General features: G+C 31.5%; 1 protein-coding gene across 1 annotated transcript in view; it reads left to right on the forward strand.

Annotated features, from left to right (window-relative positions):
* Positions 1–20,100, forward strand: part of CSMD1 (CUB and Sushi multiple domains 1) — a 2,716,069-nt gene that overhangs the window by 2,617,788 nt on the left and 78,181 nt on the right. Inside the window, exons 53-54 of the mRNA XM_051975995.1 lie at positions 4,699–4,872; positions 6,462–6,635. Of these exons, the coding sequence (XP_051831955.1) occupies positions 4,699–4,872; positions 6,462–6,635 (348 nt within the window). The remainder of the gene's footprint in view (positions 1–4,698; positions 4,873–6,461; positions 6,636–20,100) is intronic.

Consider the following 20,100-nt stretch of genomic DNA (forward strand, 5'->3'; position numbering starts at 1 on the left):
GCATGCTTTAAGTGTATATTGCGCACACAAGTGGGACCACATAACTTGCTATTGTATATAGACTGCTACCTGCTTTCACTCTTTGCCATCTGGTATCACTCTGCTTTAATCACAACATAGATTGTCACCACCCCCTGAGTTCTCAGGAAATCTGAGAGCCCTTAGGGTATATGGGGAGCCAAACCAGACATTGTCAGCAGGTTCGCTCTGGGCTGAAGGATTTTATACCTCAAGCAGAGTTCCCCCAGTATCTGTGGAACTCTACATGAAAGGAGAGAGAAAAAAAGTAAGAAAAAAAGAAGGAAGAGAGAAAGGAAAAAGGAAAGGGAGGGCAGAGGGAAGACAAGATACAGAGAATGAGAGTCCTATGAGATAAAACCTGTGAATTATGTTTGGAACTCAAATATTGATCCATTTTCCAAAAAGATAGTAAATAAAAAGTAGAAAGAAAGGTATGCCTTTAAACTTCACTCATTGTTTCCTATCATATAACCATCCCTGGTCTCCAGTAATAATAAAATAACTTTTATTTTCAGTCTATATTATATAAAATACTAGAAATTTAAAGAAAAAAAATCAAAGAAGTCCCTGTTTTAAAGGAATTTTTATCATATAAGAAGATATATCATAGCCACAGAGTGGTAAATATATATAAATACACATACACAAGGTTGCTATGAAACATTTTCATGTAGAACATAAAAAAAACTTAGAGAATCAAGAAAGTTTTTATAAGAGAAGTAGCTTTTATAAGCTATGCTTTGAAAAAAGGCAGACATTTTATGATTTAGAGGTAGAGAGGGAGCTCCATGTCCTCTAGAGAAGAGGACATGAAGTAAAGAGGTTGTGTGTTATGGCAGTGCAATATCTGGTGGGCTACCTTGCCTATGAGAGAAAATAAAGCAAAGGAAGGAATATACAATGATAGAAAGAGTAAATGAGAGTTAGATTACTAAAGGCTTTAAATTCTAGTGTGAGAATTTTGTATTTTATATTAGAACTAATTAGGGGCCACTGAATTGGGGGATGGGGAGAAAGCTTGCTTTCTGCATAAGGACTTTCCTAATTTTGAGGATAAGTGGGAAAGGTGTTTTTTTTTTTTTTAATGATATGAATGACTTCAAAACAAGACTAGTCATGAGTTCAGAAGTCTGATAGTGAATCATGCCTTGTGGCTCTTGGCAGAGACGTACTAGACTAAATGTCTGAAATGAGGCATACATTTTTACAAGTGGCTCAGGGTAATTTATTTTATTTAACTATATGAAATTGTCACAATGGAGGATTTTTGGAGGTATGGAATCCATGGAAAATGGCAATGATATAAGAAAAAATTAAAAAGCATCAAAAAAACTTATATGTATGGGTTTGACTAAGTCTTTCCAACACTTAAATTCCAACATTGTAATTCTTTGAAAAAATTAAATTTGGAAAGTAAACTCTCCTTTTGCAAGGGATATTAGTTTCTAATTAAGAAAAGTCTGCCCTCTTAAGAACAGAATGACACATTCATAATTAATGTGACACAGTGGAATCTAGTTTCCTGAGACCCCATATTAAAGCTAAGTGGAAGTAGGACAATTTATTATGCTTTTGTATCTCTTTCATTCAAAAAACAACTAAAATATATTCAATGACAGGACATAACTATAATATTACTGTGGACAATTAAGTTCAAAAGCTCTTATTACTAAGGGAGAACACAAAAATATTTTTAAAAATCCAAATGTTACTCTTTAGTCCCTAAAAAATATTTTTCACAACAGGAATTATACATAAATCATATTCATATAATCTAAGAATTTGTAAATTTGTAAAGTTTGTAAAACTAGTATAGTAGTTCAAATCTTTTATAACTGGAATGGAAGAAAAAATGGGACAATCCCATCAAAATTATGCAAAGACCTATGGGGTTCAGAAGAATGGTAAAAAGCATTTATTTAAGTGGACCAAAGTGAGTGTGTATGTGTGTGTGTGTGTGTGTGTGTGTGTGTGTGTGTTTGGGGGACTAGAAGACTGCTTAATAAAGAAAACATTTGATTTGGGCAGGACATCATGATGAAAGTCCAGTAAGTTAAACTCTGCTAACATATATAGTATACTTAAGAACAAAATGGGATATAAGCTTGGATGGATAGATTAGACCCAGAACATGATGGGCATTTAATGTATGACTGAAGAATATAGCTCCAAATTTGCTAGTTAATGAAGCATAAATAATTGAGTAGCTATAAGCAGAGTTTGTATGATGAGAACTGTGTTTCTGGAAGATTAATCTGTTAGTGGTGCATTGGATAGATTGCAACTTTGGTGGAAACCCACAATTAATAGAAGAGAGTTATTCTGCAGTGGGAATGGAACGAATTGGATGGATAAAAAAAAACTTGTGAAGAGATAATTAGGGTTTGGTAACTTCAGCAAGAGATATGGGGAAGAGATAAGTCAGATATACTGACTTAGAACTTTAAAGAATGGATGATAAGTATTACAGATAAGTAAGCAGATGAGACTTCAGGAGTTATATCCTGGGTCTAGAGATTAAAGGGGTTTGGAAGTAGAACATGATGTAGTCAGTCTGTGACAATTTGAGTTTGAGCTTCTAGTGAGACATTCAGGAGATAAATTGTATTTTACAGATTAAATGAGTTTCCTTTGTAGAGTTGAGGAATAGTTTAACTCTGTTTTAAATATACTTACTTAAAATAAGAAAATAATTGCCATCAATACTCATATGAAAAAATGCTCTAAATCTCTATTGACTAGAGAAATGCAAATTAAAACAACTCTGAAGTACCATTTCACACCTCTAAGATTGGATAAGATGACAGGAAAAGATAATGATGAATGTTGAAGGAGATGTGAAAAAAATGGAACACTAATGTATTGTTGGTGGAGTTGTGAAATGATCCAACCATTTTGGAGAGCAATTTGGAACCACATCTAAAGGACTATAAACTATGCATACCCTTTGAACCAGCAATGCAGCTACTGATTCTCTATCCAAAAAAAAAAATCATAAAGAAGGGAAAAGGACCCACATATGCAAAAATATTGCAGGAGCTCTTTGTGGTGTGTCAAAGAATTAGAAAATGAGTAGATGCTCATCAACTGGGGAATGGTATGTGAATGTAATAGAATAACATTGTTCTATAAAGAAAGAATGAGCAAATTGATTTTAGAAAGGTTTGTAAAGATTTACATAAACTGATATTGAGCGAAACAAGCAGAACCAGGAATACATTTTTGTGCACAGTCACAGTAAGATTTAGAATGAACAACTTGAAAAAAAAGATTCTTTTTAATGCTTCAGTAATTTAAGGCAATCCAAAAAAAAAAAAAAACTTTGGATAGAAAATATCATCTGCATTCAGAAAGAGAACTATGGAGATTGAATATAAATTAACAAATTCTTTGTTCACTTCTTTTTTTTTTTCTCTCATGGCTTTTCCTTTCTATTTTGATTTTTCTCTCCCAAAATGGTTCATGAATAATTGTATATTGAAAATTAATATATAAATAAAAAAGAGAAAATAATTGTATTTTCTAACAATTAGAGTTGTCCCAAAGCATAATGAGGTGTGTCAGGTAGAAATGGTTTCCTTTCACTGGATATCTTTATTCAAAGGCTTGATAATTTAGTATGTTTGACAGAGTTCTTAGATAGGGAAGTGTAACAGTGGATGGAGTGCTAGACTTTCAATAAGTGGACCAGGATATAGATTTCATCTGTGCTGTGAGCTGTATCATTTTCTTTCTGTGTGTCTCACATATGGAATAATAAAGTCATGAATAACAGTTCTGTTAACTGTTGCCATGCACAAATAAAATTATGTGTGTACTTTCAAAGCTCTTTACAAATAACAATTGGGTTTAAGTTTTAATATATGCCCTCTAAAGTATCTTCCATCTTCTTTTGTGAAACACAATTGAAAACTTTCCCTACCTAAGGTTAAAATAATGAGATGATTCCACTGGATTAACAGAGTTAAATAAATCCTGAAAATCACCAATGGAAAACAAATCAGTGTTTTTCACAAAATCTGATCCTTACTTACCTGTTTCTAATAGGTACAGGTAATTACTTCACACTATAAGGGACTTAATCATTCATTTTTTAAGTTTGGCTTGAAATTCTACATAGTATATAAATTAACTAGTTTTCCCCCTCATCTATTTAATGAAGTAAAGAACTACCTAATTTTGAGCAGTGAACAAATTAATTGAGATTGTGTGATCCATTTCTATAAAGAGACTTTGACTTGTCTCTTCCTCCCTCATTCCCTCCCTCTCCCTCTCTCTCATCCTGGATATATTTGCATCAATCAATTCATCAACAAGCATTTATTTAATGCCTCCTGGATTCCAGAACATTGTCTGGACATTCCAGACAATGTTCTTCTTCCTAAAGTCAAAATGAAACAGCACCTATACTTAAGAAGTTTACATTTTTAATGTTGATAGGTAGAGAGAGGTACAAGAGAGAAATAGATTGACTACCAATTTATTACCTTCTCAAATGTTATGCATGAAGAGAGGCTAAGCTTCTTGCCTATGGTACCTACACAACATTATTCCTGAATGTGTCGTATAACCTTATCATAGAATAAAACAAATGATAAATTAAGTACTTTAATGGGAGGCAAAATCAAATGGTACTGCTATTTTCTTTATTAATTACTTTCATTATTCTCCTTATAGCTGGTCACTGTGGTTCTCCAGATCCAATTGTAAATGGTCATATTAGTGGAGATGGCTTTAGTTATCGTGACACTGTGGTCTATCAATGTAATCCTGGATTTAGGCTTGTTGGAACATCTGTCAGGATATGCCTACAAGATCACAAATGGTCAGGACAGACTCCTGTTTGTGTCCGTAAGTAAAATATTACTCAATTCATATTAGAAAATGTGTTTACCTACTTTGCTCTTTTTTGTATACTCACAATATATGACGTACATGAGCATATGTGTGAATGGAAAATGATGTGACTTTCCATGAAGGATCTGTGCAAATACAAAGTAAAAATCTCACAGAATGAATGCCCAGAGACAGTGATCTGCATAGGTGGAAGGAGCTACTCATATAGATGCCATCATGGATTCCTAGGTCAATGAAGTGCTCATAGTGCAAAAGTGCTTAAACTTGGAAATAGAATAATCTTGAATGTCATCTAGTGAAGAAAAAGAAGGAATTTAAATTCTAGGAATTTTTATTTTGTATATCCCTTATTTTTCTTGAGAGTGATTCCATAATAAAATTTATTGTTTATTTCATTTTCATAGGACTTATCTTAGAATAATTCAGGTAGATACTTGATTGCAAAATTCTCATTTAGTTTCTGGTACATTATCTTTTATAGATTTCCTAATGTGTTGATTTACTTTTCCTTCTCCTATATTTTTGGACTTTATTTTTGTGTTCTGCATCTCATCAGTGCACATCATTTTGTTTAAGGAAACTTAAACAAAATAGACTACTTAATTTTTAATAAGTAAAATTTTATTATACTCAATAATTATCTTTTAACCTACACCAGTATTCAAACAAATATTGTCCTTCATTGATAGACTGTTTTATATTACCTTCTTAAAGTGAAAATAAAATTTCATGCACTTTCCAATACATTTAAAAAATGAGTCCCAGGAAAGAGACACAGAAAGATGCATACAGAGAGAGAGACACACACACACACAAACATAGAATATAAGTAGTACATAAAGTAGTGGATTTAACAAGTTCAGAGTCTAAGACTTTTGAGAAAAAAAAGAATATTTTTAAGAGAAATAAGAATAAAAACAGTGGTTAAATTTAACTGACTATATAATATGATTATTGAGAAGTCCAGTGATCTAAACTTTAAAGTCTTTTATTGTTGTTTTCTTTTTTAGAAAACTTCATTTTTATATCATTCATATTGACAATTCTCTGCATTTCTCAATGACCGAAAATAGAAATGATCAAGGAGATAATATTTTTACAATGAATCCTATGATGCTTAATCTTGGATAAGAATTATTTTATGTGTTGAGAGTTCAAAGTGCCAATATACTTTTCATCCATATAAGTTGAAAATGACAAATCTCCAGTATAAATGAGCTTCTGGTATGGAATAAACCAAAATGAGTGATAGTATCTCTGAATAAATATCTAAAACATCACAATTGTGAAAGGATTTTAAAGGGCCTCATTTGTATTATCTATTCAGATTAAAGTGAAAACATTTTTGTTACATTTTGGCTATTCAATCATGAGCAAAAAATGAGCCATTAATGGTGCATACATTTTACATGGTAACAGTTTGTCCAGGGTCATACTGCTAGTAAGTCTAAGGTAAAATTTGAACTCACGTTTTCCTGACTCAAAATACAATCATCTGTCCAGGATACCATGCTGTCTGTCTATCTAGTTGACTGAATCATTTCAATGAATTGACATTTTATATATCATGTGCTAATCCACAGCAATCACATGTGGACATCCTGGCAACCCTGCTCATGGATTGACAAATGGCAGTGAATTCAACTTAAATGATGTGGTAAACTTCACCTGTGGCACAGGTTATCTCCTGCAAGGTGCAGCAAGAGCCCAGTGTCGAAGCAATGGCCAATGGAGTAGCCCTTTACCAACTTGTAGAGGTAGGAGATAATCTATTTTTGCTTTTGAAGTAGACTACTGCGGACATAAACTATGGTTTCAGTCTGTATCTTTATACAATTAAAGGTCAAGATCTCACTAAAATACACAAGACTGCCTAACTTTAACATCTATAATTGTTGACAACGGATCAGATCCAGATCTTCAATCTTATTGGAATGGGAAACTCTGATGTGAAAGATTCCTCTTCCAATTCATATCAGTCTCTTCTCTGTCTAAGGGAGCTAAGGGACAGAGTCAAAGACAAATAGAGGACAGTATAAGGCCATATACTGACTTAGAAAACTGTATATTTATGTTATTATTGTTCTATCTTGTTTTTATCTATTTTGTTAAATATTTTCCAATTGGATTTTAATGTTTTTAATTAAAGCCTGTAGCCATAAATTTGACACCTCTCACTAAAGAGCTGAGTGATTTATCTGGAATTGCAGTTCAATATGTATCAGAAGAACAACTCAAACCCTATCTTTCAGCTTCAAGGTTAACTGTCGTTGTTCCACTTATACTACATTGCTACTTATTGGCAGTATGTTGAATTGATTACTTTCTGAACATCAATTTCAGAGTACATCATTTAGAACTTGCCTGTTCTTCCAGATCTCACAAGTTTTGTAGTATAGTGTTTCCTGTTTCAGAGGCAACCTGCGTCTCCTATTTTGTTGCAACAATAAATTAATTTAGTAAAATTTGTTGATTCAGAATTTGAACAGTTATTTCTTACAGATGTTGTAGAATTATAGAATCACAGGCCTTAGACATAGAACTTAGATATCATTTGATATTACTATTTCATCTTACAAATGAATAGTAGAGAGATGGAGCAATTTATTCAAGCTCACAGAAGTAAGAAAACTGGGATTACTTCAAGGAAGGCTGACTATAGATGACTTTAGATTACTTGCAAGTATGCCATGTAAATGATGGTTATTGAGGGAAGCAGGTGAAAGGAAGCAATAAAAAGGTATTAAACTTCTTGAATTGAGGCACAGAGATAAGAGAGTGCAGGGCAAGTCCACACTGTAGAATTTGGGATGGATTATAAGAGGGCAGTATGAAAAGTATTTTGAAAAAGTGACATAATGCTACAGGGCACTGAATGCCAGATTATAGAATTTGTACTTAATTAGAAAGTCACTAGATTGTTTTGAGCAAAGGACTAATATGATCAGAGAAACTAAGCTTAACAGCAGAATTAAGAATATCTAGAAGAGAATATAGAACTAGTGGCAGGAAGATTCATTCTCATGATTTCAGAGTAATCTAAACTCATATAATGAGAACTTTTAACTACATATTGCAATAGTGAAAACAAAAGGAGATGAATTCAAAAAAAGAGATTGTATTTTTTCTATTTACCAAATTTGTCAAGTAAATAAAATCAAACTTAAACTCACGAGCCTTTCTACTTTTCCTTATGCTTTTTCTCTCCTTTTATTATCAAACCATCATCACTACTACCAACAATTGGAATGAAAAGTTGAGGTGGGGTTTCTTATGTTGAATACTTGAAATTTAAAAAATATTCCAGTGAAGGACCTACTTTTACAATATAGTAGAACTATTTGGTAATGCATAAGTTTTCTATACAGTATCTATGCAGGAGTGAATTACACCATATATTCATTTTTGTGTTACAATATTTATTTGTTTTTAATATATTTTTATTGGCATGATTACACATACAAAGTTTAATAAAAGAAAATTTTCATTGTATGTATTTATATTTTGGTCATTCTTATTTGTTACATTTCATAAATATTAGTTAAATTAATTTTATTGTATAAAAAGAGGGATGTTAAAAAGTGTTCTTCTCTGCATATCAAATATTTCAGATTTATTACTGATTTTATGACTCAGTGAATAGATATTCATTGGTACAAGAAAATCCCCTTTTTTTTTCACATTCCTAATAAATAGTACAATTATTGGCATGTATTAAGTACTTATTAAATGCTTCTTGTTTTACTGACTTTACAAATGAAGTTCAGAAATTTCTTTTACAACTTAGAATCTTAGGAAGTTTCCTGAAACACTAACAAGATAAATAACTATAAAGCCATATTTCCAATGCTTGTCAAGTGAACTCTAATTTTCCTGGTTTTCCTGTCAGTACTGCTTCTCATGATCAATAAGAATCAGTGCAATCTATAGAAAGGGAATAGTATTTGGCAAAATCCTTAAAGGATGAGTATATAGCATATATTCATAAAAAAAAAAAAAAAAAACTAGTTATGTAGTGTGAATTAAACCAAGCTATTGACAGACTTTTACAGCTAGACAGTGGTCACTAACCTTGAAGAATATATCCTGAAAAACAGAATAAAATTACTTCTATACATCAACAAAAAAGAAAATAATTTAAGCCTATTTCTACTCTATCTCCTCTACCCTCAGCACTCTGCCTATTTTTATCTGCAACATTACCCTGAACAGTAAATTATGCGTCATTTTAGAGTTTTTATAAACAGGTCTCTTACTGGAAGGCTTTTGCCCTCAATATGTTTATAAAATTGCAATTATAACAATTAACTCAAGTGCTAGAAATTTCCCAACAAAAGCAATCTGTAAACTACTTTGAAATAAGGTCACTGACCTGGTATTCCATGGTGTGAAGATGATCTACTCCAAATCTAGACTTCTTGTTCACTTCTTTGATATACTTCAAAGTTACATGATATTTTTCAGTATATAGAATTTGATCTACATAGAATAAGAAAAATATGTTATTTTAGAATATTTTATTATTTCACATGTGGAAATGAATAAAATCAGATATAATATATGTAATTTCTGGGTATATTTTCTTTCTTAATAACTTATGTTTTCATTAACCATTGGTATTTCTAACAATAAGAAACATTACCTTCTTTGTTGAAAGGGCAATTCTTTTTCATAAACCAAATACAGCTCAAAATGTACAGAGATTGTCAAATAGGAGATACTATTTTCAAGTAATTCATATTAACACTATGCTCAACTTTGGCACTTATATGCTATTATGTCTATCTACAAAACAATGAAAACATTGAAGAAGAATTTAAAAAGACTTAGATGAAGCCAAAATGATTTATCTATAATATTTTTATAAAATTTAAAGGAGCATCAAAATGCTCCATATGTTTATGCCTTAAGTTTATACATTTTAGTTAAATATATACTGTATAATAATAGTAACAAGAAGTATTTATTGAATTCTTATTATGTGCCACAGATTCCATTAAATTCAGGGAACAAAAATCCGACAAAAAGGGTTGATCCTACCTCAAGAAGTTTATATTCTAATAGGAGAAGATAGCATTAAAAAGTAGCCAATATGTTGTGGAAGGAAGTATATAATGGTGAAGTCTAGAAAATGAAACAAGGTTGATCTGAGCCCTTCCTCAAAATGAACTTCAGGGAAGAACTCATTCATAGGGAAAAGGGTTGAGGGATAGAAAGAAAAAGATGCTGACAAAACTCAGATAGTGAAATAAGGCTGCTCTTGGACTTTCTTTAAAAAAGAGGATCTAAACAATGATAGAAGAGTGCTTCAAGGGTGGAGAAAGGAGGTAGCTGAGGCATGAGATTAAGTATTTTTATGTGCAAATTGCTTTTTAGGAAAATATTGATCATGATCTATAAACTCACAAAATTTGCAAAATGCTCATATAATTTGCTCATATCATATGTACTCTGTCATATATAATTTATTAGGGAAAAAGCAAAAAAAAAAAAAAAACCCAAAAAACAAATCTTTGAAGCAGCTGGAATAAAAGGAAAGTCTTCACAAATGATCAGCAAATGTTCAGCAACTTAGAATCCTAGTGATTTACCAAGAGGGTGTGACTTGTCCAAATTCATAGAATAATAAGCAATAGAGCCAGCACACAGATCCCTTTCCTCTCATTCCCAATCCAAGTTTACAGAATGTCACTTTATTGAGAAAAAGAAAATATATATATATATATATATATTATATATATATATATATATGTCTATCTACAAAACAATGAAAACATTGAAGAAGAATTTAAAAAGACTTAGATGAAGCCAAAATGATTTATCTATAATATTTTTATAAAATTTAAAGGAGCATCAAAATGCTCCATATGTTTATGCCTTAAGTTTATACATTTTAGTTAAATATATACTGTATAATAATAGTAACAAGAAGTATTTATTGAATTCTTATTATGTGCCACAGATTCCATTAAATTCAGGGAACAAAAATCCGACAAAAAGGGTTGATCCTACCTCAAGAAGTTTATATTCTAATAGGAGAAGATAGCATTAAAAAGTAGCCAATATGTTGTGGAAGGAAGTATATAATGGTGAAGTCTAGAAAATGAAACAAGGTTGATCTGAGCCCTTCCTCAAAATGAACTTCAGGGAAGAACTCATTCATAGGGAAAAGGGTTGAGGGATAGAAAGAAAAAGATGCTGACAAAACTCAGATAGTGAAATAAGGCTGCTCTTGGACTTTCTTTAAAAAAGAGGATCTAAACAATGATAGAAGAGTGCTTCAAGGGTGGAGAAAGGAGGTAGCTGAGGCATGAGATTAAGTATTTTTATGTGCAAATTGCTTTTTAGGAAAATATTGATCATGATCTATAAACTCACAAAATTTGCAAAATGCTCATATAATTTGCTCATATCATATGTACTCTGTCATATATAATTTATTAGGGAAAAAGCAAAAAAAAAAAAAAAACCCAAAAAACAAATCTTTGAAGCAGCTGGAATAAAAGGAAAGTCTTCACAAATGATCAGCAAATGTTCAGCAACTTAGAATCCTAGTGATTTACCAAGAGGGTGTGACTTGTCCAAATTCATAGAATAATAAGCAATAGAGCCAGCACACAGATCCCTTTCCTCTCATTCCCAATCCAAGTTTACAGAATGTCACTTTATTGAGAAAAAGAAAATATATATATATATATATATATATATATATATATATATATATATATATATATATATATATATCTTATAATGTTTTCCTTTGGGTTTTCCATTTTTCTTTTTATTAAAATCATGTTTTATACTTCTATAATTAAAAATCCCTTTTAGGAGGTTGGATTTCTTAATGAGATGAAATGTAAAGGTATACTGGTGTTTGGATTAAAAAGACCACTTAGCACTCCGAGTAAAACAAACAAACAAACAAACAAACAACAACAACAAAACACAACCCAAACCTTCTATTCTTAATAGGGACATAAAACATAAGTCCTCAGAGGAAGTCTTAATGAATTCATCCCATCTCATAGTCACATATAATTCACTGTGCTCAGTCCCCAGCACCAAAATCCACAGCACATTTTTCTCAAAAGAAAGAACATAAATTCCTCTTTTAGTCTTAAAATAAAAGATTAGAATCTAAGCAGTCCAACTAGACCATCAACTGCCACATTTAATTTAATGAAATACATAGTTTCCCTCTTGCTGTTAGTGTTAAAAGAAATGTCCTTCACTTAAAAGAAAATGGAGGTAGGCTTCCTAAAATAAATAGATTTAAAAGACCTTTGGGAAGTCTTTGAGATTTTCAACCTGTTATTGCCATCTGCCTTGGTATCATTAACCTAGTGTGTAGTTCTTGAAGGGAAACCATTTTATAAATAGAAAATTCATACTTACCACTGTGGAGAGAGACCTGAAAACAGCCATAGCAGCTCAGGTTGACATAACATTGGTAATTAATGCATCAGGGGAGAAAATGTACTTGTACCCTGACTGAGAAAATTGACATGAAAAAGCCAGACAAACAAAAAGTAATAACTTACTCTTTTAAAAGCTATTTAATTTGAATATTTTTGACCACAGGGAGATACATCTCTGAGTATATGTAAGCTACAACACTAGTACAAAACACATTTTTTAAAGTTTATTTTTTTAAATATATATTTCTTTATATACTATGTTACAAAATTTTAGTTAGCTAGATAAATATGGATACTGATGTGTATCCTTATAAACAAATTTTAAAGTAAGACTTTTGATATGCAAGGTTTCTAGAAGTTTCATGATACATGAATAGTCAAATAATCTGTGATTTCATCATCACAGAAAATTTTCTCTGCTTTTCTATTTATAAAATAGTAGATGAAATCTATGACAACTCTGAGTGAGATCTCTATAACTTGCCAAGGTTAAGTGACTTGAACAGAATCATAAAGGTAAGCACTGTTAAATCTAGTTCTTTCTGCCTCAATTTCATATACTAGTCAGTATGTCACATAGAGCTTTAGAAGTTATTGGTATCACTTCAAAGAATCAATTAGTTATCTGGCCTATATGACAAAACAGTCCACATTGATTTAATTATTTGAGGAATGATTGAATTTTCTTGATACTAAAGGGCTACTTGCATAAAAGAAACTTGCATCATTTCCTAGGAAAATGACCATCTTGGGGGGGAAAGCTTTTTTTTTTTTGAAAGAAAATGTTTTTATTGAAATTGTTTACATATAAATGCATGGATATTAATTCATGTATACATGAATTGATCAATTAATCGAATTTTGTTAAATTCACTCCTAAAAGCCTAAAGCAAATAACTCTTTGATATCCAGAGAGCTCTTTCAGTTTTCTAGTACTATAAATCTTCTCCCTATTACTTTTTAATTTTTTTGTGAACTTTTGGTCTTTCAAGAAAAGTTCAAATAATATTTTTAAAAGCCTGTGCTAGATACTGAAAAGTATTTGTACTTAAAAGGGATCATGACTTTTCATAATTGTTATAGAAAATTTGGCTTTAAAAGAATATCTTCTGATGCTAATAATTGGCAGAATATATGAGATTAGAAATTGGCCCACTGAGTGCTTAGATGATGAAATACAGATAAAATTAGTGTCAAGGTCAAAGTGTCTATACTGACTTAGCAATATAGGAAAGTGAAAGAAAAAAAAAAGCAATATGCCTATGGATCACTATTTCTGTGTGAAGAAAAGTGAAGAAATATGAGAGATAAGGTTTAAGATAAGGTCCTATTGATCCCAATGGTTCAGGAATTCACAGAATAGGCTATTTGATCCTGGGTTTGTGGAATGGTGAAGGACAGATGAGAAGCAGTTCTATAGAATGTCATTATTTATCTGTAAAGCTAGCCAGAGTGATTCTGATACAAGTCCTCAATCCCAGTACCATTCCTGTGAAGTAAAGGGGAAGAAGGAAGATGATAATGAAGCCTTGACAGATTTAAATGTCTGATTGTCCTAGATCTGTTCTCCAGAAGTTTCTTCATGGCAAATGAGAATGTCATAGGAAATACAAATAGACATAGAGCCAGAATGTGAAAAAGTATAGGGGAGAATAGGGTAGGACTATTGTTTAGTAAGCCTTATCTTATTTTTTTAAATAAATGGTTTAAATATTTTTATTTTACCCTGCAACTCTAGGATGCTCAAATTGTTATGATTCCTAAACAATGGATCAGCAAGTAGCTACATTCTTATACTTCAAATTCAAGAGCAGAATTTGTTAGCAAGTTTGCATTATTTATCATTCATTAGGCTACAACTGGTATTTATTAAGACTGTTAAAAAGGTTAATGCTAAGCAAGATGCCCAAGAAGAATGTGGGATCTATTAAGGGATAAAATTGTATAAAATGTTACAAGTCCTCATTGAGCTGGCACTCTTTTACACACATACATACACAAAATTGCAACCATATTCTTTACAGGAAGAAAAAAAAAAAACAAGTTAATTCTATTCAAGCAAAGTTTCTTCAGGACATTAGAATTATCACTACTATACCCCTATTGTTTAAATGTTATTTTTGTTCTGCTCAGCTCATCATCACACTAGCTTATAGAATATCATCTCTCTGTTCTATGGATTATAAAAGAGAGTATTTATCCTTCTCCATGCCCATTTTCACATAAGGTAATGAATATAATCACTTTGAAGTCAGACATCTTTTATTGTTTATATTTTCCCTATGGTAATTCATTGCAATAGTATAAGTTTAATAAATTTTGTGCAATGAATAAATGAATTAGGGTATACATATAATTGTACATAATTATAAGTATACAATCTGTACAATTTGTACAGATATTGTGCACACATATACATATATTTATAACAGCATTAAGCATGTCTCATTGAGACATACTGAATATGATGATGATATTAGCTAGAATTTATATGCTTTAAATGAAGTATATGTCTATAATTATACTAATATGTATGCAATAAGGTACATACCCATATATATATATATGAATGTGTATATGTGTATATATAACATATATGTGTGTGTGTGTATATATATATATATATAATGCACATTTGTGTTTGAATTATGTTTCTTCCAGTGTTTATTATTATTATTATTATTATTATTATTTTTGCTGAGGCACTTGGGAGTAAGTGACCTGTCCAGGGTCACATAGCCAGGAAGTATTAAATATCTGAGGTCAGATTTTAACTCACATCCTCCTAACTTCAGGGCTGGTGCTCTATCCACTGCACCAACTAGCTGTCCACAATGTTTATTTTTAAAATGACTTTTAATTTTTTCCTACTTACATTTCAAGAAAAATTTTAACATTCATTCTTATAAGATTCTGAATTTCAAACTTTTTTTTCCTCCCTCCCTTCTTCTCCTTCTTCTCCCTCTTCTTAAGATAGTAGATATTTTACCTTTTTATGCTTCTCTTGGGTCTTGATGTTGGAAATCAGATTTTTTATTTAGTTCTGGTCTTCTCCATACGAAAGTTTGAAATCTTTTTATTTTATTGAATGATCATATTCCTGCCCTTGGTATACTATGCTTAATTTTGCCATCAAGTGATTCTTGGTTTTAGTCTTATCTTCTTTGGATTCTGGAATATCATGTTCCATGGCTTCTGCTCCTTTAATTTTGCACCTACAAAGTCCTGTATTATTCTAATTGTGATTCACTGATATTTTAATTGTTTTTTTTTCCCCAGCCACTTGTAGTATTGTTTTCTTTACCTGATACTTCTGAAGTTTAGCTATAATCTTTCTTGGAGTTTTTATTTAGTGATAACATTCCTGAGGTGATCAATAAATTCCTTCAATGCCTATTTTGTTTTTGGGTTCCAGGACATCAGAACAGTTTTGCTTGATAATTTGTTGAAAGATACTGTCCAGATCCTCCTTTATTTGACTATTAAAAATATTTCTCAAATAAAATATGCAACACTCCACTAATTCAATGTAGACAACATAGAAGTAGATGACATTATCTTTTTTGTGTGTGCCTATTCACCTGTATGAGTTTTGTTCTTTTTTTTTTATAAAAGTTTTTTTTTTCAAATTGATACATCTGGATAATTTTTTAACATTGACCCTTGCAAAATTTTCCTCTTTCCTCCCACTCCCTCCCCACATAGAAAATAATCAAATATATGTTAAACATGTTAAAATATGTGTCGAATCCAAGATATGAATACTTATTTATATAATGATCTTGCTGCACAAGAAAAATCAGATCAAAAAGGGGAAAAAAAGAAAGAAAACAAAATACAAGCAGACAATAACAAAAAGAATGAAAATGCTATGTTGTGATCCACACTTAGTTCCCACAGTCCTATCTCTGATTAACTTTCTTCATCAAAAGTTCATTGAAACTGGCCTCAATCATTTCTAGTTAGAAAGAGTCACATCCATCAGAATTGCAGATCTTCCTTTTGATTATGGCTTTTAGGTACTCCAATGATTCTAATATTATCCCCTCAGATCTATTTTCCAAATCATTGTGTTTTCCCTGATGAGGTTATTTTACACATTTTTCATTCTTTTGATTTTGTTTAATTGATTCTTGATGTTTGGTAAAATCAATAGCTTTCACTTGCTCAGTCTAACTTTTAGGTGATGTTCCTTAATTAGTTTTTGTACTTCCTTTTTTTCTTTTAGCCAATTGTACTTTTAAAGTAGTTATAGCCTTAAATGAATTTTTGTATCTCCTTTTCCATTGAACTAATTCTGCTTTTTAAGCAATCGCCTTCTTTTCCCAAGCTGCTAATTGTCCTGCATCACTTTCATTTCTTTGCACATTTTTCCTTTACCTCTCTTTTATTATTTTTAAGCTCTGGTTTGAGCTCTTTCATGAGTTCTTTTTGGGCTTGAGACCACTTCCCATTTTTTCTTGGAGTTTTGCCCAGAGATATTTTGACATAATGGTTCACTTCTGAGTTTGTGTCTTGATCTCCATGACTATAACAACTTTCTCTCATCAGATTATTTTTTGTTGTTTTATTACTCATACTTTGGAACTTTTTCTTTTCTTTTAAATTTGACCTTTGTTTCCAGGGTAGAAGGAATATTATCTCAGTCTTTTTGTCCCGAGGCTGCAGGGGTGAAGTTGGAAGTGTTGCTAGAAGTTATAAGGATCTGGCAACTTACCTGGTGCTGTTGATAGTGGTATCTGCCATGTACAGAGGCCCAGTACAGTGCTGAGACCTAGGCTACACTGAAACATGGTGTTCTGGCAATTAAAGGATGTATATATGTCCAGAGTTGTGTCAGTGCATGTGGTATTCTGGCCTTTGGAGGGGCTACAACAAAGCAACCAATAGATCCTCTGGTTATGCAAAAGTACATGGGAGGTCTGGTATCATGTATATTAGTGGTATTGTCTATCATTCAGATATGCTAATGATGACAACAATGATTTCTAGCATTTATATAACAATTTAAAGTTGGTAAACTGCTTTTCATGTCATCTCATTTGACACAAAACACTCATGTTTTCTTTCTATCATAAGAGAAATTGATTGAATTAATACAACATTTGTAACATTTAACCAATGTCAATTTATTTTTATTCCATTCTTAAAAAGAGTAGGTATCTACTAAATGTTGTTTTATATTGAATTGCTGTATATTGAGCCATGTCTCCTTTCTCCATGTCAAATAGAGAATTCTGTTTCCAGATAGAATAAATTCATGTTCACAATATTATCAATACAATTATGAGTTAAGGCATAGTATCTGAGATTAAAAATCTAACAGTTCCATACAATCCAATTCTATAGAAGCACAGTGTTACAGTTGAATCAGGAATGATCACTTTAAATTGTTTCAGTCATTTACTAGATGTGTGACTTTATCACAATCAACAAACATTTATGTTTATTTTTTCAAGCTATCCAAATTAGGTTTTATTAATAAAACAAGTAAAAACTGTTTTATTAATACATAAAACTGCAGATGAAGCTGAAAAGAAACAAGGCTCCATTTTAAAAACAAAATCATCAAACGTAACTGCTTTGGTTCTTCTGCCTACTTGGAATTTTGCATTCAGTTAAACTGCTTCAACAAACATTAGTATATTCCAGGCACTCTACCAAAAGATTGGAGAAAAAAAGGAGAATATTTCCATAGCTACACATATATAATCTCTCTCTTTAAAATACACACAGACAGATGAAAGTAGCCTTAGAAGGAAAAGCTCTAGCAGCTGGGAAGTGCTCCCTATAGGAAAAGAGTCTTGAATTTAATCTTAAAATAAGTTAAGAACTCTAAGAAATGTATGTTAGGAAGCAGAGAATTCTACCTATTGGGAGGAGCCACTGCAAAGGCAGAGATGAGAGATAAAACACCTTGGGTGAACAACTGCAAGTAGGCCAGTGTGAACAGACCAAACACTACACAGAAAGGATTAATGTGCAAGAAGATTAGAAAGATAAAAAGTTAGCTTGTTGATCGTGATAGAAGTCACACATTTACTAAGTGACTGATAGTTCAAAGTGATCTGTACTTGTGCTTCTATGGATTTGGATAATTTGGAACTATTATAACTTTACCTGCAAACCACCAAGGAATACAAAGCTATTCATATGATTCTTGGAATGGAAGAACAGAATCTGAAGAACTTGAAATGTCAAACAGAGTTTATATATAATCCTGGAAGTAACAGGGAGCCACTGGAGCTTACTAAGTCTAGATCCATGTTATAATCAGACATTTCCTCTAGAAAAAATCACTTTGGCAGAAATAATGAGGATAGATTGGAGTTAAGAGAGACATGAGGCACGGAGTTAATAATAAAAATAATAAAAATACTAAAAAGTAGCATTTGTATAGTATCTAATAAAGTGCCTCTATTTACAGTATTCCTTTTTCTACTGTGGAGTCTTTGAATGCATTTTTCTTTTTTTCCCATTTCCTGCATAAAATACTATTCTTTCTTAGTACTCCCTGTTAGAATCATAGTTTACTTCAAGGCTCATATCAGGTATACTATCTACAGAAGATTTTTTTTTGTGATTGTAGCATTCCCAAATTCCTTAGTGTTTTCTTTCTATATATATTTTTTTATATTGCTTCTTTTAGTAGAATACAAGCATCTTGAGGAAACGTACTATTTGCTTTTTCTCTTTATATGGTCAACTGCTGCCACAGTGCCTAGAAGATGATAGATACCTAGTAAGTGGCAGTTTGAATTGAATGGGATAGTAGGCATTTAGTGAATGGTATAAAATTTAAATATATAAATCTGTATTAATTACTTCTCCTTAAGTAACATTCCTAAATACTTTTAATCATTTTTCTTATTCTCCCTAGATCTTTTTTAGTGGGATAAGAGGGAAAAGAAGAAGGGAAAATAAATATTGCTCTATACCCTGGAAAGTTCCAAGTGCAACTAAATGTCTAGATTACAATTTTTCATTGATGAATGGTTCCTTATCTCCATATTGAAAGACATACCCATTTATTTATATATGTGTATATATATTTTCCTGCTTCATATTACATTTTTAGAACTTGTTAAAGAAAAATGAGAGAGAACATGTTTTTAAGGGGGAATATATTTTAATGTGTTTTTAGAGGAAAATCAATTTTCATCTTTTATTTAAAACTAAAAAAACTATGACACCATGTTTGTGTGTGTGTGTGTGTGTGTGTGTGTGTGTATGAATGCTTACTTCATATTAAAGCAATATATATTCAAAGTTAGGTCATCAGTGTTATCAGGGCAAACTAAAACATTTTTCTGTCTTTCTCTCAACAGAGTAAATTGTGAAAATGCCAGAAGTCATTTCCCATGTTGCCATTGAAAGCTGTAATTGAGCGAAGGCAATCTCTCTTCTCTTAGATTGATTTATAAGTGGATCCCCAAGGTGATATACAATCAGGGGATTTCCTAAGTGTCTATGCCAGCCAATTCAGAATCTTTCTTAGAGAAAAGCCATTTCAAACCTCATCTCCTTTGCCACATAGACGTCTTCAGATCTAAAAATTCTAGGATAGGAAGTATAACAGCAAAGGATGAATTATAAATACCTTTCAAAAGACTTTTGTTTAAAAACAATTATAAGACCATGACATCCATGTGACATATGTGTGTGTGTGTATAGCACATGCCTAAATGATAGTTAGAAAGTATCACATTTTTAACATGTATCAGAATTAGCCTGTGCTGAAGAAAAGCATTATAATAAATTGATTTTTTGGAAATTTTATATATGCTTTGAATATATCATTTCC

Source organism: Antechinus flavipes, chromosome 2 (genome assembly GCF_016432865.1).
Source record: "Antechinus flavipes isolate AdamAnt ecotype Samford, QLD, Australia chromosome 2, AdamAnt_v2, whole genome shotgun sequence".
Classification (NCBI taxonomy): Eukaryota; Metazoa; Chordata; class Mammalia; order Dasyuromorphia; family Dasyuridae; genus Antechinus; species Antechinus flavipes.